The sequence below is a fragment of the Umbelopsis ramanniana genome (genome assembly GCF_025399195.1).
Source record: "Umbelopsis ramanniana AG unplaced genomic scaffold K450scaffold_104, whole genome shotgun sequence".
NCBI classification, from domain to species: domain Eukaryota; kingdom Fungi; phylum Mucoromycota; class Umbelopsidomycetes; order Umbelopsidales; family Umbelopsidaceae; genus Umbelopsis; species Umbelopsis ramanniana.
In genome coordinates, this window is record NW_026252190.1 from 1 (window position 1) to 19,918 (window position 19,918).

A 19,918-nucleotide genomic window follows, 5' to 3' on the forward strand; every position below is an offset into this window, starting at 1 on the left:
AAAAAAAAAAAAAAAAAAAAATGTTATGCCTCAATTTACGGCATACGTTAAAGCAAGGGTACATACCTGATCTCCAAATTTTTCTGTCGCCAGTTGACGCAAGATGTAAAGCAGCAAAAGTGCATAATCTGCACGAGAGCAAAAAACAACAAACGGTCTGTTACTACACATATCAGCCTCATTGAAGTTTCCGATGTAGTCTTTGATCATTTGCAAAATCATAACATTCTTGTCTTCGTATGAGAGTACTGGTCGCAAAGGAGTTGGCTTCTCAAACTTTCGCTTGGTCACCTCTGACTTGTTGTCAGGATTCAGACCCATCAGATTTGCGTAGAAATCAATGGTGCTTTCAGGAATCCTATCATGCATTACAATTACTTTTTTGGCATTTTGAAGTTGGCACTTAAATACATCAATGACCTCTGCTAATTCGCCTTTCTTTGTTCCTAAACGTAAAAATGGGTTAAAAAGGAAAGTACGAAGAATAAACTACTTATGTTATTTTATACCTGAGACAAAATGGTATTGTAAGAAGGTGCCTTCGTCCAGCAGCAGAATGTCATAATCAGTCTTTTCGACTTTCCACAAGGAGTCGAGACAAACAACGAAACGGTGATGGTGTTCAGGGTTATTGAAAGCGTCACTATCTGTATAGCATTTCAAGCCTAACCTCTCTGACGTATACTTGGCAAGTGAGATACGGAATGTAATGGCAAGCACTGACTTTTCTCCATGTCTTGACAGATACCACTGAGAGACATGGGTTTTTCCTGTTCCCATTGGGGCATCTAGAAAAACTAGTCGAGAACAGGCATCAAAGTCGATATCTTCACTGCCAGCAAAATTCAGCTTGTCGTGCGGAGATTTGATTATTTCTTCTTCAGTAGGAACAAAACCGTATTGGTCGGCAGTCTCCAATATATACATTGGATAACTGCAGTTGAAACAGAACACGCATTTTGTGCCTTCAGAAAATACTTAGGACTGATTTGACAAACCGGCATTTCGACAAAAATGCACATACCATTTGGCCGCAAAAATGCCTTTGCACTTGAAATGCCTACGCCTCTTATCTCCGAACCAGCTACTTGTGTTTCGCACTTGAGACAGAAGACACATTGATTGTGTTCTAGGTCACTGAGTCGGACAGGGTTATTGTGCTCGTTCACAATCCACATGGTATCATCTACAATGACAGTTTCGCTGTTGGATGAGGCTCTTGGGACATGCGAAGAGAGAACAAGCATGGGCACTCTTTCAACTTGTGGCATTTCAAATTTTTGTAGATATCTGCCTTGCGGATCCACTAAATTCAGAAAGTATAATTAGCCATCAAATTGCAAATTGTTTACCATAGCTTCCAAACACTCACTATTATCTGTGAAGCAGCTCGTGTGGTACAGCGTTTGCCTCGCCAACTCGGGACTTCGTACAGACAGAAATTCTGAGGGCTGTACTTGCAATATCTCACTGTGGCAAAAAATATCAACAGTGACCAAAGTTCGGCACCACGCTTCGAGAGATATTTGCATCTGCGAAAAGCTCCAGTTTGGGTTCAACGCCCAATCAAAGTTGGATTCGTCATATAATATGAAAGGTCTCATCTTGTCCAGCTTCGACGCACCATAGGTGCGGTACAGCTGATTTTTCTGGTAAACCGAGAGGTCGATGATTTTTTTAAGGTTTTCCTTCAGGAAATCATTCAGGTCAGAATCCTCCAGTTGGTGCCGAAGAAATGCATTCAACTCATGCACATAACTTGCGCACGAACACTGCGCATTATCAAAAATGATGCTACGATGAATGAGGTGCAGTGACATTTTGATCGGGGTGCAACCATGCAATATTATAAGTTCGTTGGGGTTAATATCTAGAGAAGGAAACGAAAGTCTCAAGTGCTGGTTCAAACAACTACGGATGAATTGGACGCAGGTGAAGACGTCCTCCTTGGTAAGAAGTTGTGTATCCGACAAATCGAACTCACAGTCCAGATAAAGTCGAACATTGTCTCGCTCAGTAATAACCTCATATATACTTGGTTTGCCATTCCAACATGAATTATCGTACATTGCTCCAACTGTACCCGTCCAAAATTTCTTGCCAACATAGCGCGACCCGTCTTCGGAAATACGAGGAACGTCGATAGCCCACACTCTTTCCGAATGAGTCACCCTAGCAAGAGCAAGAGCAAGACGGTTATATGATCTGGGCATTTGAAAGAAGAAAAAGAGAGTTGCATGCAAAATCTTGGAAATTGCAAATTTTCTAATTTTAACAACCAACGCGCTTGATAGGTCACACACACTTAACCTCAGTACCCACAGAACCTCCATCAATTGCCTCAAAACCCAACAGATAACCAAAACTTGTAGAGATTATAGGAGGTGAAAGACGCCATAGTTGACAACTGGCTTTTCTTTTGAACAGATGTCAGATCACTTGGCGAGCCATTGCACTGACATCGAGGTCGATCACAAAGTCTGTACTGCGCCTAATTGACAGACAAAGATACTGGTACCGATTGTGTGTTCAAGCTGCGGCAAGCAAGTCTGTGTGAAACATCGCTGGCCAAAGGAGCATAATTGTCAACCACAACCAAAAATTACGAAAGCTGTGGCAGATTCCAAAAAGATGTTAAAGGCTTATCGAGCGTTGGTCTACTAAATCAACCGCGTTTGTCAGTCACGACACGGCTGGCTCAGTCGCGCATTAGGCCCCCTGGTTATTTTAAAGTACCACACCTTATTTACTCCCCCACTCAACCTGTAGAAATGCTCCATCAACTATATAATGGATTGACTATTGTACAATCTGCTTCTGCTTTAACATTCTCTGTATTTTACGTTACACATGCTACGCAATTCTTAGCCGCTCCGTTCGGCGGCATTGAAGCCAGCAATAAATACCTATTACTAGGACGACCTTTATACCAAGACGAACACTTAGAGCCTATTCTCGTCACTGGCGCTGCTTCTGTACATGTGCTGTCCGGACTGGCCAAAGGCGCCATCCGACAGTACTGGAAAAGAAATAGTACAGCTGACTTCACACCGCGATCCACCGTCTACCATCGCCGAGCAGGATACGCTTTGATACCTCTCGTAGCACTTCATTACATCGTTGCTCGCGACTTGCCACGGAAATACTTGGGCGATAGCACATTCCTCGACTACTCGTACATCGCTTTCTTGCTTCAGAAATACCCTGCTATTACTTATATCGGTCACACCGCTTTGATATCCATTGCTAGTTTCCACATTGCTGCAGGTATGAATGTAGCTGTCAAACAATTGCGCGGACACAAAAAGCAGCAGCATCAAAAAGATACCCTGGCCACTGCAAAGCCATTGGTCGATCCAAAACGCATTCCAGTATACGTATCATTGGTCGTGAGTGGCCTGGCCCTCAGTGGACTGTATGTCCTCGGTAGAACGGAAAAGATTCCACTCAGAAGAGAGTATGCCCGCATCATTCAGAGTATAGCATCAAAATAGAGACAGTTTACCAGAGAGCTCTCTTACATGTATTTTTTTCCCATCGAATGAACATTTCTATAATATACAAACATCCATGCTTACTTGACGTCGTCATTGCCGCCACTTCAATAGAAAAAACAAGCTGCTAGAGGACGATGATTTATTGGCGCTCTGCCTGGACATATGTTGCTTTTTCAGTAGAAGAAAAAAATAACAACCGCAAAACAGTAGTGAAACAGTATGATGATCACAAAACAAAAATATAGAAAAAAATGAAAACATTTGAAAAGTATTATATAGGAATGGGCTAAAGTAAGAGAAGTTATGAAAATAGCACAAGGAGGGTTCATCTGCAATCGCCGTCTTCAATACATATGTATATCTTCAAAAAGTTGATAATACCATCTCCTGATGTTGGTCGGTCAGGCCCTGTTGCTGGGTGGAGCTAGAGGGTGGAGGCACAACAGACATTGCAGTGGGATCGACTAGGTTAGTGCCCATATAGGAGACATCTGAACTTGCAATGGGATGAGCAGGATGCAAAGTTTCCACCACGTTGAAGCGAGCAACGAATTCTCTTGAGCTTGTCGTTGTGGGCCAGCTCTTTTGAATAACGTGAGTCTGTTTCGGAGCAGGTAGAGGTAATTTGGTATGCGGTGTGCTTGCCATTGCAGCGTTAGTTATGTAAGGATGTGGGGTTGGCGGGGTATCTTGGCTCACCGAACGCTGATGCGATAAATGTTGAGCCCGCTGGGAATATGCGTTATTGTTGTGCTGAAGAGTCAATCCTGTGGGATCCGATGAAGTTGCGTGATTATGCTGATGGTTCATGGGTTGGTCCGAGATCAAAAATTGATTAAGTTCGGAGGGGTATACACCAAAGTCAACTGGTTGGTCAGCCGCAGTCATCTCAGTAAAATTGGCAAATTCATTCTTCATAATCGACTCTCCATTATTATCTGGTATATCGTCATACGAACTTTCAACTCTCTGTTTCTTGGAGTTGTTCTTTTCAGTCACAAGTTGACTATTATAGCCATCAAATGGAAATTGTCCATTAACTTGTTGTCGCTGATGTTGCAACCACATCTGCCGATTCCATTGCTGAGTTGCTTTTGGAGTTGCTGGAGTACGTACTGGTGTCTTTGTAGTAGTAAAGTCAGGTGTTTCTCTAGCAGTAGTAGGCGACTTCTTGTTCGAGAAATTCGACATTTGCTCATCGTACATGGTTTGATTCATGGCAAAATTCATTGGAAGTTGAGATGATAATACAAGCATATGAGCCGATTGATTGGTATATGCATTAGTGGCCGCTACCGAGTCACGGTAGTCACGGTCCAACTTGCCAATAGCTTCACGATCCATTTCACGCCGACCTGAGAAATTCAAGACGTCCATATGGGTATAATTAGGTGGAGGAAATGATCCAATAGACTGACGCTGATTTGAAAAAAGTGGATCCTGGATTAACGACGGATGCATGTCTATTATGCCATCCGGTTGAAACTCGGGTATCCATTCTGGTTGTAGCATCATATTCATTTGTTGTCGCATTTGTTGTTGCTGATGTGTTTGTTGAGTTTGTTGATTCACCATATAACTTAGTTCGTTGGAGGGTGCGTCAGCAATAGAAGTGGGATCCGATGATAGATTAATGACCGTGTTGGTTCCAAGCATTTCGTTGAGAACATTCAAAACTTTCTCTGCCACAGGAAAACTCTTTGATATATCTCTTGTGAGTTGTTTGAATGACAAAAGAACTCGATTGAATTCGCTGTCATCCAGAACAAGCAGACCGCTTTTGTCTTGCTCTGCATTCTCGCTTCGTCCATGTTTACCCAAATGGCTACTCCTTGAACGTTGGTGATATTGCCATATAAGAACCGTACCAGCCAAACAAAGTGGATAGAGGACAACCGGAGCGCCAGCACAATGTCGATCGGTAGATAAGATACGCGTAGCGGTCTCTACAATGTTTCGGGCAGCGACAGTGCAACATGCAGCAGCTACCTTGGTTTCAGTTGGTCCTGAAGTTTCTGTAACCTCGATATGTTTCAAAGTTTTGTCCACTTTTCCAGCCCCATAATCTTCCTTGCTCTGGTCCTTTTTACCGGCCTCTTCATTTGCTACAGGTTTGGGAGATTCTGGTTCAGTATCCATGCGTCGTTTGTTTCCTGAATTAGTCTTCTGTTTGGAGGGAACCCATCCAGCTGCATCGCCAAAGAATTTGAGAGCGGGCAATGCCTTTGATCGGTAGAGTTGAATGGTCAAGATATCATGGTATAGAGATAAGATGGAGGCAGGTAAATGGATTGAGGATTCATTTGTCGAACGTTCAACTCCTTTTCGTTGCTTTGCCATGAATGACGATGACCATACTTTCAGCTTGTCAAGTTTGCTCTTGATATTGCAATGAAAAGAAAATTGACAAAAGAATCAGATGAGTAAATGCGAATGTATAGTGTTGAGAGGATCTGCTCCTAAATAGCTTACCTTGAGCTGAGCGCAGCTACTGCTGCTTGGGGATCGGAATATAGTCTTCATACTATCGATATAGACGTCTACTACTTGCATTGCCCAATCTCGGGGTTCTATACGTTTTGATGGTGGCAGTATTTTTGGTACATCTTTCGGCATGTCACCCACCATAGGTGGTCTATCGAGGTATACAGCAAACCATACATCCCAACCACGAATGACTTTCCAAAGATTGCATAATCGTTCGTACTCTTCGGCGTTGACTTTATCGGTGGTAATCCAAAGACGTCTCGCATCATCGACTTCTGCATTATAGAACTGTGTAAACTGCTGTTGACTGGTTATATGGGTAGACAACTTGTGTAGTCCAAGCCTTTCGGCAAAGGTGAGGCCAATCTTGAAGGTTAAGAACGCCTGTTCTTCGGACAAAGTAGCGCATTGATAATGCGTAAGCAAGACCGACGTTTTCGCCAATATAGATAGTTGCTCCATAATAGGCTCGGCTGGATGAGCCGGATGAGAAGCAGGAAAGACGTTTGTCGTAAATATTCTATAGGCTTGGTGATAGTATACTTCAGAGCATTGGCGAGAGAGTTCGGCAATATCGGGAGCCGAAATAGAAAGTGACTGCGAGGCACATAGAAACACATTGGCAAAAATGGCATATACAAGCATGGTCTCGTCACATCCAGATGCGGCAGACTGCGTCTTGAGAAAAGGTTTTTCTGAAAGCTTTGATTTCCAGTTGGAAGCTGTCTGTTTGTTGGTTGCGTTTGATGTATCAATAAACGCACTATACAAGTAATTATGGCAGGTATGAAGTTTCAACATTTCGCAGCCGAGGTTATCTGGCACTGGGAGTTTAGAGATATGTTCATTCTTGGTGTTATTGGGGCCATGATGCTGCTGCTGCTGTTTTTGAGACCATTGTCTCATGAAGGTTACAAAGGCCATCCATATGGTATGAGGCTGCGATGAAAGATTATAGAAATCAAACATTAGTGGTGGCAATCGTGTGTCACTGATGTAAGCTCGAGCCTGATTGGCTCTGACGGACGGCGGGTGACTCCGTATATAGGCGTACAAGTCATTGGCAAAAGATATGTTAGAACTAGGTGGCATGATGGTGGCGGGTTCCGCATCACTCCCTGAAGGCATTTCCAGTGGTTCGGGAAGGTTAGTTCGGGAAGGAGCAGACTTTTCCTGACCAGCAGATTGCGTTTGCTTCTTCCCATCTTCTAGACAGGTTTCAGTTTTTACAATGTTCCTGTCTCGTTCCTGCTTTAATACATGAAGCTGAGCTTCGAGATCGTGAATTCTACGTTGATAGATATCGCATTGACAGTTAACGTCGCTATGTTTATCGGAGCTAGTGCTCAATCGCCTTTCCTCTTCATGCAAATTTGGCGTGGAAGATGACAATGTTTGTACCGCAGGCTGTGAACTTTGCCGCCTTGGTTGGGTTATTTTTTCATCGTATTCACAAATTGTAGATGTCTTTTCGCATCTTGCACATGGCCGAGCTAATGATCGAAATGAAAAATACCAACGTTTAACAAGGCGGAATTTTGACAGCCGAGGATGACCCAAAAAAAAAGGTTTTACCTCCGTCGCATCTCATCTTTTTCGTTCGGCAGCATATGCAAGCTCGTGGTACTTTTTGCCGTTTGAATGGAAAATCCTCTTTTGAGCAAGAGTGCCACTTGAACGCGCTAGACATTTTCCGGTAAAAGGGCTATAAAAGTTGGTGCAAAGCCCTAATGGTGAATGTCGTTTTCGAGAAAGAGGGCTGTGGTTGAAAAATATTAGAAGGGAGATAATGAATTTTTGTATTCCGAAACATAAGAAAGGAAGCAAAGGCGTGCTGAAGCTTACCTAATAGCCAGAATGGTGGAAGTTGCGGTGTGCGTAGGTAAGTCAATGGGAAATGCAAGTAAGATTGAACCAACGTGATTTTTAGCGGATTCAAAATGTAAGCAACACAAGGAGAGATCCGAATCCGGACGACCGGAGAATGGACCTGACTAGATTTACAAGAAGGTGGAATAGAAAAGCCGGGCAAGGATGTCCAGAATACCTCTTGTTGAATGAAGTATGTATGTTCAACTCTAGTAACTAAGAGAAAGAAAAGGGGATATTTTTTACAGCAAGAGAAGATCCAGAAAAAAATTATCAACGCAGCAAAAAAACAAATGGGACCTGGGGCAGAGGCTTGTTGTTGATGAAGTTTAGAAAAGGAGAACGGAAGCCAAGCGACGTAGAGAGACTAAAGAGGTCACAATCGGGAGCCAAGATCTAGATTGCTCGATGATTTTGACAGTAAAATAATGAAAAGAAATGATGAAGCATTCCCCATAGGTTTTTTTTTTTTTTGACAACTAGCTAGTTAGAAAAAAGGCAAGGCAACGTAAGGCAAAAATAAACTGTGTGTGTGTCGCAATCCCCTATCCACATTACTACACTGACTCGCCCATGTGGAGGAGGAAGGGGGAAAGAATATACGCCGCACTCTTTTGCATGATTGGACAACACTATCTTGCACAAATCCGCCTTACGCCGACTTTTCTTTCCTTCCACCAAAGCAAAAAAAAAAATTAATGCTTGCTTTTGCCCAGCCCATATACGTAGTCGTCGGTCCACCTTCCGGGTCAGGTCTGTTTTGTTGTCATCACGTGTGGACTTTACCGCATGCTGGAAAAAGAGAAAAATGAGTAAACATTACAATCACGTCCAGTCATGTTCTGCCAACAGAAATTAGATGCTCCAATCAACCTGGACTCCACCAATTTCGGATCGCGAGACCTTACAGCATAGAACCTATTTCTTTATTAGAATTATCAACACTTCGGATAGACTACCCCACCCAGCAAGCATGGAGGAGTGGATATCAAACTCCGCATAAACAACTAAAGGACATGGCGGTGAGCACTTCCATTCCCAATTGCAGCGTGATGCCGATCCCGTAAGATCGCATATCTCGTGAGTCTGCCCTTAATTCTCACACTTAAGGGAGATCATGATGGATTGGGTGGGTGGCTACGTTGTTAACATGTCCATTTATAGGGGATCAGGTACCGATATGGCCTGCATGGCAACCCTGCTTTGCCACTTTACAGGAGCCCACAGCGATGTTCCTACGACAAAATGGTGAAAAATTACATCGATTGAGGTCAGGCCGTAAGGATTCCACATGATTTACATGCGTTCAAAGGGTAATCGGTGTTATACGCGCACTTGTTTAAAATTCATGCTTTGTTTTTCTCCAAGCAAACACCTGTGTCTGAAAGTTACTGTGAGGCACCTTTCCGCCTTTTTCAGTATCCCATTCAACCCTGTCGATACTTATGACTTGACATGTACGTGCCTTAATTGTTTATATTCTCCGGTGCCATTTGTAGGTCTCTCTGTGCGTGTTTTTTCTGGTATGGAATACGTTTGCAGCTCGCAAGTATGGTATGCAAATGTTCGACTGTTTGCAATCTGATACCGGCCATATATGAAGGAAGAAACAAACGTAGACTCTGTATCTGTGGACAGTCACAGTTATTAGATCAGGTGCCTCCTAAGGCAACGACTGTTCGAGTCTATCCGTCCGAGAGGTACAACGATTCGTTAACCACAACTCCAAATAACACCCTAGCCTGCCTTACGAAGTATCATCGACTTTACCATAGTAGTCTCATGGGCTTCAAACAACAGGAAGAACATAACCATCTGGTCATAAGTAATAGTGCACGACTACCGAATCTGCTCTGTCCGACCGTTACGATGATTGGATTGGATGGAAAAAAGGGGGAAATAACAAACACCAGGTGCTAATGTAATTTCCGTTTTTAATGATTTTTACTTTTTTTTTTTTCAGGATTTGCGTTTGGTATCTACGCTTTGTATTGAGAAACGAATCGAATGTTTTCGAGAGAAATAATATATGGGAGCATGGTCCCCCAAGACTTCCCTTCACATCATAGAGACCGCCGATGTCTGAAATTGTGGCCAAGCCAAGATTGAGAATTTCGGTCTGGAAGGTACAGAGATGATATTTGATACGAAAACCAGTCATTTGCAACACTTGACCGACAAAAAGTCGTACAAAATTTCGTATCAATAAATATTCATAAAGCAGCTGTATGACAGGACTTTCCCTGTCGACGCTTGTCCGCCAGATTTTCACCGAATAAGTGTACGTCAACAATGGCGTCAGGCAAATACAAGGGGGATGCAATCGGAAATGTCAACATGACGGCGATGGACAGTTTGACAGCAAACGTTCCTGTAAGAAGTGAATGTTAAAACTAAATCACTTTTTAAGCTTGAAATACTGACTCATAGCCTGAGAGCATCCTTAGACCATATAACATAATCCATGATCAGTGTGCTGTATATCTGAAGGATTTTAACCATAGATGTCCCATCAACTTTTACATCATTCATCGTAGACCATTGACAATATTTCAAATGACATCAATATAGTAAATCAGTGTCTTCTTTTCATTTCAAACCCAAACCAATCAATGACATTTTGCAGTGCCGCCGGTCTGCCGGGATGCTTTATCCCGATCTACCTTGACTGAGTACGCATATGTTTTGTTCTATGCCTTATTATCACCATCACACTGACTTGATTTTCCTTGGTGTTGATGCAAAGATATATATATATATATATATCGGATCATACACAAAAGCTGTTAAAAAATATTACGACGACCTCATTCTTAAATGCATGTGGCCTGTCAATTAGTGATTCTCAAAACTTGGAGAATCGCATCTCCCCCGGCCGACAACCGGAGTACTGAAGGACAGGTCGGCTTGCCACGCTGAAGCCAAATTTTTTATTTTAAATTTTTGTGTAGCGAAGGAAAATGCCTTTCATTAATTATCGTCACCTTATATTATCGGCTACCATCTGTGCGCTTGAATGCTCCTGTCGCATGGCATCCGTCATTCTGCTGTATTGGCCATCAAATTCACTCTTCTTATTGTTCTCTTTCTCCTAATCATTATAGTACTTTGATCTTTCACTCCTGTTTTATCTTCATAGACGCACGATGTAAAAGACTTGTTTTAGAATGGCCTTGTACCCAACAACTATCAACTTCATCTTTCACAATGGCCGGGAAAGTCATAGTGCCAGAGGGCGGCGTCTCAAACCTTGGATAGATATATCGCTTTGATACAGGGCCTGAACAAATTGGTGCAGCTGGGATGAAATCGCGAATTAACTGCTTTAATGCCCCGCCGTATGCAAACAACCCCAACGCCAAATATATATGCACCAAAAAAAAACGCCATCATAGAATTCGATGAATGAACGTAGAGGAACAGCCTGTATCTTCATATGTGCAAATTATGCAGCTTCTGGCTTGTATCCAATTTACCTTTTCGACCACAAGTCATGCAGCGTTCACACGGATTCACCTTGCCTTATCCGGAAGAAATCACCTCTAAGCTTTAATTGCTTCCAGTCCTTTTTCTGTTAAGAGTGAAGCGAAAATAACCATGCTGTATCGAACAAAACAGTCATTTTCCAGGTTAGATTGGTGCATCATTAAATTATGCTAGGTGGTAAGATACTGTACCTGTAGCTCCTGAATATTATTTTCCATGGCAGGTTCCCACATTACCACAATCAATCAAATAAATTCCCCCAAGTCGTAAAAATGGTGATGCGAACGAACAGTTGGGAAAACAGGATTTTTTGTCAGGCTTTAAAGTCTGCCGCTCATCCAAAATGAAGTCCCACAAGATCTCAAATGGTCCCCCTCATTTTTCTCGTAACACCTCGTCTGGGCTTGATCTGCATGTGAAGTGAGAGAAGAGCACAAACCCAACCCGAACCTTTTTTTCTCTGAGCAGTGAAGCTTCCTTCTCTTTTCTTCTTTACTCTCTTCTTCTCTTTCTATATAGCTTGGTTTCGTCATCTAGTTCGACTGACCACTGTCGTCAACTTGTTCTAGTTTCCAACCATTGATATATCCACTAAAGAAAAAAACTAAGCGAAGCTAGGCCATCTCGCTCCTGTGTTTATCTTATTGTATGGTTATGTCGCCACCATTCATGCCACTACCAAACATTGACCAAGATATGTCCAACTTGAGCCTAGATTTCAACGACGCTTCTTTTCCACATGCTAGCAGCAATGACCCGGTTGAGGACTTGTACCGGCTCATCGAGCAGATTGCGAATATGGAACTGAGGGAGAATATCATGCAGCATGCGCAGCTGATCCTACGTCGTCAGCAACAACAAATTACCTCACTAGAAAGATTAAATCGCGATAACAGTGCATCAATAGCGGATCAGCAGATAAAGTATGAAAAGGCGGTTCGAGAAATGCAATTCTTTAAAAAGAAATATGAAAAATTAAGTGAGGTCAGCAAACTTAAAGCTCAACGAAGGCGAAGTTACTCCACTGATTCGGGATCCACCTACGATCCCAGACCCTTGTTACCGCCCCCCGAACAACCGCCTCTTCCGGTACAACATAGACACTCCCCAATCAAGAACATTCCGCCCCAACTAGAGCAGCAACATCACAATAAACAGGAGCCTGTGCACGATGAGCCTAAACGCCGTGGTGATACAATGTCACCAAGGACTGGCCCAACGCATCCAGATGCATCATTGTACTCAAGCTCGCCACCTCCTCCAAGCTCACCCAACCTATCTCACCGACAACGACAGCCATCGCTGGTTAGCCAAGTCATGTCATTAGACGGCACTTTGACCTCCACCACATCGTCAGGCTCTTATGAAGCCTACTCACCTTACACGTCTGCCACCCTATACTCCATAGAAGAACCTTCTGAACCAATGCCTGTTATGCCAACTACACCTCCCAATGCACCCACTGTGCCTCCACGAAGGAAAAAACTATCTCAATCCTCTAACCCACCTGTTCAAAATGTTGGTCAACCTGTCAATCCTTCACCACAATATCATCAAAAGCGTTTAGAGTCGCTGTCTTTCGGAGGCTCGGATGGTTTCTGGGATACCATCTCACAAAATCCTCAAGATGGAGCTGTTGAACGGCTTATCAGGTAAAAGTGACCGCCCTTTTTGTTTGTTTGTTCCGTTACTCCGAGTGCATCGTGAGTGACACTGAAAAGGTACCTATTGTCTTACGCTCCCTCCATTCAAAAGCAACTTTATACGTCGTGGCGGATCACCCAATACGGCAAGACAGAATGCAGGTCCCAATCAAAGTATACGGGAAGGTTTTGGATTGATTCATGCCGCCATTCTTCAACAAAATGCATCGGTATTGGATATGTTGCTACAGAATGGAGCCAATCCTAATGCCAACACCCTGTCCACTTCCGAAGAAGATAAACTCTCTCCATGCTATTTGGCAGCCAGCGTGGGATGGACAGAAGGATTACATATGCTCGCGGAAGCCAGAGCCGACATGGTCAATTGTAGAGGCTTCGGCAACCGGCAGCGGACCACACTGCATGGAGCAGTGGAAAAAAATCATATTCAAGCAGCACAAGTGGTCACCATGTACACCGAAGGTGTTCTGACCAATATTCCGGATGCAAACGGTTAGTATGGGTTGTGCACAAACAGTGTTTGTGTGTGGATCGGTTTTACTTATGACTAATGGAACGGGGTGGTGTCATATTTTTTCTTTCTTTTAGGAGCTACACCTGTACACTACGCAAGTGCAACGGGTAACCAAGCCATTTTACTTTATCTATTGCAAGAGTGCCGTGCCGAAGTGATTGTTTATGATGTCAATTACGAGACGCCACTGCATTATGCTGCACGACGAGGCAAAGTGGAAGTCATGTCTATGTTGATAGAGCAATTTCACGTCGATCCTAATATTTATGTGCCCCGCAAAGTTGGAACTCCGCTTGATGCGGCTAAAACCAGTGGTCAGAAAAAAGCGGTCGAGTACCTGAAAAGTCGAGGAGCCACTAATGCCAAAAAATTGGACAAGAAACGAGAAGAAGAACTGGCCAAGGAAAAACCTGCTCACCTTGAAGCAACGCTTCTCAAGAACGGACTATTGGCTGATAGTTTCTAGATGGGAATCCAACTGCCTTTTATAGCCTTTGCATGTTGTTGTGACGCGGGAAAGAGAATAGCTATTATCTTTTTCATCTCATGGGCAGCTTGGGAGAAGAAGGATGAAACCATATAAATAAAAACCATGCTATGATCACCTTTGACATTGAATGGCATCATTTTCAAGCTTTTTTATCGTCAAACTGTAGAGACAACGACTTCATAAGATATGCTTCACTGTCTTGCTCGATGAACAAGGGAAAAAAAAAGAAAAAAAAACCGGCCTTGTGACACATCTGAAGCACGCGAAGCACCAGTTTTTCCTTACCTCAGCCTCGCCTCCTCTCTCCTCTTGTCCGCCCCCCACTTCGGCTTGGGATCGTACTTGTTTGTTTTGCTTTCTCATTTACCTTTCCTTTCTTCATCCTTCTTCTTTACTCCAAATGCCGTTGAAAGGCGTTACTGACCAACTACGTGGTCGACTTTTGAAGCGTCAAAGCACTACCATTTCAAAAACATCCCTTGACCAAACTCCTCCAAAACCACCACCGAAATCTCAGAATCAATCACCACATCAGCCTGCATCAGATGATAAACACCGCTCAGACGCTGCAAAGAAACGTGAACAGATAGCTAAAGAAAAAGCTGCTGCTGCTGCTCAACTAGGCACCAACTCGGATGCTCTGCTTCGTGGTATTGGCGACTATGAGTTCCTAACCTCACTGGGAACCGGCAAGTTCAGTCGAGTTGTCCTGGCCAAACACACTGTTACCTGCCAATCCTATGCTATCAAGGTACACTCTTCTTTTTCTTGTAAGGAACCATAGCAATGAATCCATACTGACGCTATCCTCTTTACCCTCTATAAAAAACTCAAAAAAAAATAGATCATAGATAAGCGTCTGCATGATTATCGAGTCATGTCTAGACTTGTACGCGAAATATCTTTGATGGAACTGCTATCGCATGAAAATGTCGTCAAACTTTACGAAACCTTCGAAACAGCAGAGTCGCTGTTCCTTGTTCTGGAATTCATTCCAGGTGTCAACCTGGATGAACACCTCCAGCGCTCTGGTGGGTCCTTAAGTGAGCCCGAAGCACGTGCTATCTTTCGCCAGATGGTCACAGCTGTGAGCTATTGCCACTCACGCTGGGTCGTCCATCGAGATCTCAAGGTAAAAATACTTTCTACCGATGAATCACCTTCTACTGCTTGCTTGTTGCTCATTCACCTCCTTCCACATTTAGACCCCTAATGTCCTTTTGCGACCTGATGGCGTCGTCAAGTTGGCTGACTTTGGTCTAGGCAACCGATTTGGTTTGCAACGACTTAAAACTATCTGTGGTAGGTGATTCGTTTACTGCCATGTTGTTTCGTTCTCTGATCCAAAAGCAAACCTGATCTGATCTGACCTTACATTGCTGTTTAGGCTCCATGCTTTATTACTCGCCAGAGATCATCAGTGGCCAAAAATACACTGGTCCCGAAGTAGACTGCTGGTGCCTTGGAATATCTTTGTTTAGAATGACGGCTGGATTTGAGCCATTTTCACATGCGCATAGTAAGTGAAACAGTTAAGATATATCTATTTCAACACCCCCCTTTTTCTCAACCCATACCCCGTTTTTTTTTTCTCTGCTCCTTCAGCTGTCGGAGAGCTCAAAAAAGATGTCCTCAATGGCAACTTTCCTATGCCCTCTCAATTGAGCCCGGACCTTCAAGTCACAATCCGAAAGTGTCTCAATATTGACCGTCGACATAGAATGTCGATCAAGCAAGCGCTAAAGGGTGATCCATGGTTGAACAACTATGGAAAACTTCCTGATCCCATCATTCGTTCACCGACTTCTGCGTTTGACGACTTCTCCGACATGGATGATAGCATTAGTTCACGGAGCGAGATGGAAAAGCGAACAAGGAGACAGCATATTAAGGATTTGGAAGAAGAGAAGCACCGTGGCTACCGAGTGAAGCGAACTATTGTATACCACCCCATCAATATGACCACGTATTTTACGACACCATTGCCACACCATCCAAAGCTAGAAGAGAACGTACGAAACCAAGAGATGTTGCGAGCCGATATCTTGCAGGACATTCGTACAAAGTGTCGAAGATTAGGCATTCGACAAACTGATACAGCCAGTAACAATGAGAGTCGTCTTCCTTTCCGTTTGTTCAGCAAGCTGACCTTACGAAAGCGACAAGATGAAGTCGAAGGAGCACTGGCTTATGGATCTCTTCGGCGGAGTGGATCAAGTCTGTTGCTCAATAAGTTTTCTACTCGGTTGAGCAAAGACACCCATTACTATTTTACCATTCAAGCCGTTCACGGACTTTCCTCCACCACTGCCGTTTCCAGTTCATCGGGTTCCACATTTTCCAACTTGGATAGTAACGTCCCTACCTCACCCGCATTAGCCCAATCCACATCCTTGGAGATTCAACGTCTAGATGAACGTGAAATGATGAACCTTGTGCGATCTGCTTGCGAACTTTTGGGCGTCACTTACTTTTGTGAAGAAGAGGATAAACTTTCCTGTATTCTGGCATTGAAGAGCAGGTCCTCACAAGATCAGATGCAAAATGGATCATCTTCCATCTTACCAAGGAGTAGTCTTCCTACCAGCCCTTCATCGCCCACCTTGGTCAACAACCAGGGATATTTGGAAAACCGAAGTAGCCTGGATAAATCCAGCGATAACGGTAGTCAAAAATGGGTTGGCAAATTGCGTAAACGACTCTCCCTTCCTCTCGGCCATATCAACCTAATGCAATCGTCTTATGCAAGCTCGGCGGTTGGCAGTACGCATGGAACCATCGACAGTTCCAATGGCAAGTCCTCCAAAAAGATGGAATCCTCCCAATTTACTAACACCCCACCGAGTAAAGAAGGTAGTGCCTTGTTTACCATTGAGGTGTTTTCTGTTCCAAACAACACTGGTCGACGAGTGGTTGCCATTAAGTTCGCCAAGACGAAAGGCTCCAACAAAGTCTTCAAGTTAGCTAGTGGATGGATCGGTGGGGTATTAGGTGCTAGCGCCAATTCTCGTGATGTAGAGGTCAGAACTCGTTATTGAAATGAGGACACCTTTTTCACTACATCTACCCCCCTCATTTGTTAAACCTCTCCGTACCCATCCCCGCCTAACATACCATTTACTGTAATTTAGTGAAAACCACATTCGCACACACACCCTTGCCTTTCATTTCATTCTATGATTTCCATATTTTGTAGTAATTTGTGTATGACCATTTGATAACTGCTTTTTCTTTTCTTCCTTTTCTTCTAAGTACTTTTTTTTTATAACTATTTTGGCTTTTTCCCTGTAATCAACATGAATTCAACATGAATATATATCCTGTGCATTGGAAGTAAAGAATTGCTTATCATTAAAGCAACAACCACATCATGAGTAATTAGTTTGCCTTTCCATAGCATGCTGTATTTAAATGACGAAGACTGATAGTGCGCGATGGTGTTTCCACAGCACTCAAACATCGAGTCGAGCTGAGTAAGGTACTTGCATCCTTGTGCAGACAGAGTCAATTCCACATGGACGCCCAACCAACAATGGTAGCCCGCCACGAGCCGTTGAGCCAATCCATTTAGCGCACATTATTTTTTTCTTAAGAAAGAAAAAAAGGGTTCCTGCCATTTTGCTCATTGCGCACATCTCTTCACCTGCATTTTCACCATGCCTCCACAAAGTAAGCTTTTTCTTCTCTATCCCGCTGCGGCATTACCACTCACCATCAACCCTCAGGAGTGAAACCTGCAGGATGGCTAGACTTCCTCTCTGAATACCCCGACGTGTTAAGGTACGGTTTCAAATTCACTAACGCTGTTCAGAAACGTAGCCAGCGTAATTTATTTTTTTGTTGTTTGACCTCCACTTTAGATGGCGAGGATCGGTATGTGTTGCGGAGATAGCGAAATTAAATAGAAGGGGATACTCGCTAAACCGTTGTTACTCTTCTAGGTGTGGCCTTCTATCCTACCCAGCGTGTTAACAATGGGCCTATTTGCCACCTTGATCGCCGTATTATACCTCCATTTCGGTTTCACCAAGCTATCATTACCAAACGCAGTGATCCCGTCATTGTCTGTGGTACTTGGTCTGTTGCTGGCATTTCGAGCTAACACCTCGTATGCGCGATTTTATGAAGGAAGACAAATATGGGAACAGATCACCAGTAATTCTCGAAATCTGGCAAGGTTGGTGTGGTGCGCCATCCCAGAGCGAACGCAGAGTGAGCATCTGGAGAAAATGCGCTGTATGAAACTGTTGCTGGCTTTTGCAGTCGCTACCAAACATCATATCAGAAAGGAAATGGGCTGCAATTATTATGACTTGGATCATTTGTTGCCGCCAAACTGGATACCTGCTGCCGCCAACGACAAAACACAATACCCACAAGCGGCAGAAGATACGTCTCAGTCTCCAGCCGCTGCTCTATTTGCCAGCACCGAAACCACTTCGCAAGGCCCGCTGGCAAACCAAACCGGCGATAACCCTGACGATCCAGCCACTGGACACCGCCCTGTCCTATTTCGCAAATTCGTCAGCGATGAAGATTTGCCTGACGAGGCCGATGCAGATATGTCGTTGCCTTTGGAAATCGTGTTTCGTATAGGTCTTTACATTGCTCAAATGAAAAATACCAACAGGATTGATGGAAACATTGTCGGCACCATTACCACGCATCTCAATAACTTGATTGATTGTTTGGGAAGTTTAGAACGCATTGTAAACACTCCTATTCCTCGAGCATACAACATTCATCTGTAAGTAAAGAAAGAACTTGTGTACGATCAAGGCAAGGCAGCTGCTAAGCAATGACCTAAACCATGTACTGTACAGAAAACAAGGCTTAGCACTGTACCTACTGGCTGTCCCATTTACGTTGATAGCTGATCTCAAGTGGTGGATCATTCCAACCGTAATATTAGTCTCTTTCACGCTGTTTGGTATTGAAGGCATTGGAGCCCAGATAGGTAAGCGAGGGAACCAGAAAATACATTTCAAAGTACGGTGCATTCCTTCAGGTACGCTGACACCATACGTTTGCACAGAAAACCCATTCATGTATTCCTCCAATGATCTTCCCCTGAATCAATTCTGTGACCAGCTTCGAAAGGAAATAGAGTACATTATTTACCATATCCCCAGCGAGACTGAGAATGTGTTGATGCATGGACGATAAATACATCCCCCCTCACTCCAATGTAAAGACACCCAGATCCTCCGTTATATACAACTTGAAATATATATATATTTATATTACATGATACATATTAATACAAGTACACCAAGTGTACGGGCTGTTACTTTTTGTTATAATTTAGTATCTGCGACGGCGGGGTGTAAGATCACCTGGTCGAGGACCGCAAGTAACCAAAAGTGCGTGGATAACCTGTAGAGGGGATCAATGTTAAGAAAACAATACCGGTGTATTTGATATAGAGAGTATTCAAAAGAACTTACACCAGGCAACCAACCCAGAAGAGTGAGAAGAATGTTGATGACGAGTGAGCATCCACAACCTCGGACGAGGAAGACAGCGACGGGGGGAAGGATGAAAGCGAGAAGGGTTTCGATAACGACAGCGCAAGCAACTGATTCGAGCACAGATCAATAAACTATATCATCCAACTTTTTGCAATGCGTTGAGGTGACTTACTAGCCATAGTGTATAAGAGAGATCTAAAATAGGTGAGTGAAGTGCACCAGCCAAGGAGAAAAAAAGCTTTTCTTTTATGCGATTTCGGTGGTTGCCAAAATAGGAAACTGACACCATTTCCTTCCAACGTCATCGATGTCATGACAGCATCCCCCGCATTCGGTAGGTGGTGTTCGTTTGAATGATATCAAACAAAAAAATGCCCCCCTTTAATGTTCCACAGCCGTTGATTCTGGATCATATTTATTTTCGTGCACATCCCGTAAAT

General features: G+C 43.5%; 8 protein-coding genes across 8 annotated transcripts; 5 read left to right on the forward strand and 3 right to left on the reverse strand.

Moving 5' to 3' along the window:
- Positions 1-2,552, reverse strand: K450DRAFT_263007 (uncharacterized protein). Its single transcript, XM_051592566.1, has 4 exons — positions 1,373-2,552; positions 1,025-1,306; positions 510-965; positions 1-446 (listed from the first exon to the last, which is right to left on the reverse strand). The coding sequence occupies exons 1-4, from the start codon at positions 2,331-2,333 to the stop codon at positions 31-33; spliced, it is 2,115 nt and encodes a 704-aa protein (XP_051440171.1). The 5' UTR covers positions 2,334-2,552; the 3' UTR covers positions 1-30.
- On the forward strand, positions 2,377-2,848 carry K450DRAFT_263010 (uncharacterized protein). The gene is made up of 2 exons (XM_051592567.1): positions 2,377-2,478; positions 2,503-2,848. Exons 1-2 carry the CDS (start codon positions 2,428-2,430, stop codon positions 2,662-2,664), a joined length of 213 nt encoding a protein of 70 aa, XP_051440172.1. The 5' UTR covers positions 2,377-2,427; the 3' UTR covers positions 2,665-2,848.
- Positions 2,553-3,577, forward strand: K450DRAFT_263011 (uncharacterized protein). Its single transcript, XM_051592568.1, has one exon. It carries the CDS (start codon positions 2,772-2,774, stop codon positions 3,492-3,494), a length of 723 nt encoding a protein of 240 aa, XP_051440173.1. The 5' UTR covers positions 2,553-2,771; the 3' UTR covers positions 3,495-3,577.
- A 1-nt stretch (position 3,578) lies between these two features.
- Positions 3,579-7,803, reverse strand: K450DRAFT_263014 (uncharacterized protein). Its single transcript, XM_051592569.1, has 3 exons — positions 7,560-7,803; positions 5,970-7,477; positions 3,579-5,876 (listed from the first exon to the last, which is right to left on the reverse strand). The coding sequence occupies exons 1-3, from the start codon at positions 7,672-7,674 to the stop codon at positions 3,861-3,863; spliced, it is 3,639 nt and encodes a 1,212-aa protein (XP_051440174.1). The 5' UTR covers positions 7,675-7,803; the 3' UTR covers positions 3,579-3,860.
- A 4,559-nt stretch (positions 7,804-12,362) lies between these two features.
- On the forward strand, positions 12,363-14,084 carry K450DRAFT_263025 (uncharacterized protein). The gene is made up of 4 exons (XM_051592570.1): positions 12,363-12,489; positions 12,582-12,991; positions 13,095-13,495; positions 13,592-14,084. Exons 2-4 carry the CDS (start codon positions 12,657-12,659, stop codon positions 13,981-13,983), a joined length of 1,128 nt encoding a protein of 375 aa, XP_051440175.1. The 5' UTR covers positions 12,363-12,489; positions 12,582-12,656; the 3' UTR covers positions 13,984-14,084.
- Positions 14,085-14,317: 233 nt separating this feature from the next.
- On the forward strand, positions 14,318-16,698 carry K450DRAFT_263026 (uncharacterized protein). Its single transcript, XM_051592571.1, has 6 exons — positions 14,318-14,758; positions 14,852-15,139; positions 15,213-15,309; positions 15,395-15,526; positions 15,613-16,506; positions 16,626-16,698. Exons 1-6 carry the CDS (start codon positions 14,408-14,410, stop codon positions 16,646-16,648), a joined length of 1,785 nt encoding a protein of 594 aa, XP_051440176.1. The 5' UTR covers positions 14,318-14,407; the 3' UTR covers positions 16,649-16,698.
- A 931-nt stretch (positions 16,699-17,629) lies between these two features.
- On the forward strand, positions 17,630-19,671 carry K450DRAFT_263031 (uncharacterized protein). Its single transcript, XM_051592572.1, has 6 exons — positions 17,630-17,676; positions 17,748-17,787; positions 17,868-17,880; positions 17,949-18,754; positions 18,831-18,964; positions 19,043-19,671. The coding sequence occupies exons 1-6, from the start codon at positions 17,664-17,666 to the stop codon at positions 19,171-19,173; spliced, it is 1,137 nt and encodes a 378-aa protein (XP_051440177.1). The 5' UTR covers positions 17,630-17,663; the 3' UTR covers positions 19,174-19,671.
- Positions 19,279-19,687, reverse strand: K450DRAFT_263034 (uncharacterized protein). The gene is made up of 3 exons (XM_051592573.1): positions 19,651-19,687; positions 19,455-19,585; positions 19,279-19,383 (listed from the first exon to the last, which is right to left on the reverse strand). The coding sequence occupies exons 1-3, from the start codon at positions 19,655-19,657 to the stop codon at positions 19,312-19,314; spliced, it is 210 nt and encodes a 69-aa protein (XP_051440178.1). The 5' UTR covers positions 19,658-19,687; the 3' UTR covers positions 19,279-19,311.
- Positions 19,688-19,918: the final 231 nt, after the last annotated feature.

Excerpts from the sequence above, each read along its gene's own strand:
- K450DRAFT_263031 (XM_051592572.1), top strand. Across the intron at positions 18,755-18,830 it reads CGAGCATACAACATTCATCT|AAAACAAGGCTTAGCACTGT; the intron begins GTAAGTAAAGAA and ends TGTACTGTACAG. Across the intron at positions 18,965-19,042 it reads AGGCATTGGAGCCCAGATAG|AAAACCCATTCATGTATTCC; the intron begins GTAAGCGAGGGA and ends ACGTTTGCACAG.
- K450DRAFT_263010 (XM_051592567.1), top strand. The coding sequence starts at position 2,428 with ATGTCAGATCACTTGGCGAGCCATTGCACTGACATCGAGGTCGATCAC. Across the intron at positions 2,479-2,502 it reads ACATCGAGGTCGATCACAAA|ACAAAGATACTGGTACCGAT; the intron begins GTCTGTACTGCG and ends CCTAATTGACAG.
- K450DRAFT_263025 (XM_051592570.1), top strand. The coding sequence starts at position 12,657 with ATGTCATTAGACGGCACTTTGACCTCCACCACATCGTCAGGCTCTTAT. Across the intron at positions 12,992-13,094 it reads GCTGTTGAACGGCTTATCAG|CAACTTTATACGTCGTGGCG; the intron begins GTAAAAGTGACC and ends TCCATTCAAAAG. Across the intron at positions 13,496-13,591 it reads CAATATTCCGGATGCAAACG|GAGCTACACCTGTACACTAC; the intron begins GTTAGTATGGGT and ends TCTTTCTTTTAG.
- K450DRAFT_263014 (XM_051592569.1), bottom strand. The coding sequence starts at position 7,674 with ATGTCTAGCGCGTTCAAGTGGCACTCTTGCTCAAAAGAGGATTTTCCA. Across the intron at positions 7,478-7,559 it reads AAAGATGAGATGCGACGGAG|CTCGGCCATGTGCAAGATGC; the intron begins GTAAAACCTTTT and ends TTCGATCATTAG. Across the intron at positions 5,877-5,969 it reads GTAGCTGCGCTCAGCTCAAG|AGCAAACTTGACAAGCTGAA; the intron begins GTAAGCTATTTA and ends TGCAATATCAAG.
- K450DRAFT_263011 (XM_051592568.1), top strand. The coding sequence starts at position 2,772 with ATGCTCCATCAACTATATAATGGATTGACTATTGTACAATCTGCTTCT.
- K450DRAFT_263026 (XM_051592571.1), top strand. The coding sequence starts at position 14,408 with ATGCCGTTGAAAGGCGTTACTGACCAACTACGTGGTCGACTTTTGAAG. Across the intron at positions 15,140-15,212 it reads TCGTCCATCGAGATCTCAAG|ACCCCTAATGTCCTTTTGCG; the intron begins GTAAAAATACTT and ends TTCCACATTTAG. Across the intron at positions 15,310-15,394 it reads ACGACTTAAAACTATCTGTG|GCTCCATGCTTTATTACTCG; the intron begins GTAGGTGATTCG and ends ATTGCTGTTTAG.
- K450DRAFT_263034 (XM_051592573.1), bottom strand. Across the intron at positions 19,384-19,454 it reads TTCTGGGTTGGTTGCCTGGT|GTTATCCACGCACTTTTGGT; the intron begins GTAAGTTCTTTT and ends TCCCCTCTACAG.
- K450DRAFT_263007 (XM_051592566.1), bottom strand. The coding sequence starts at position 2,333 with ATGGAGGTTCTGTGGGTACTGAGGTTAAGTGTGTGTGACCTATCAAGC. Across the intron at positions 966-1,024 it reads GGCATTTTTGCGGCCAAATG|GCACAAAATGCGTGTTCTGT; the intron begins GTATGTGCATTT and ends TATTTTCTGAAG. Across the intron at positions 447-509 it reads ACAATACCATTTTGTCTCAG|GAACAAAGAAAGGCGAATTA; the intron begins GTATAAAATAAC and ends TTTTACGTTTAG.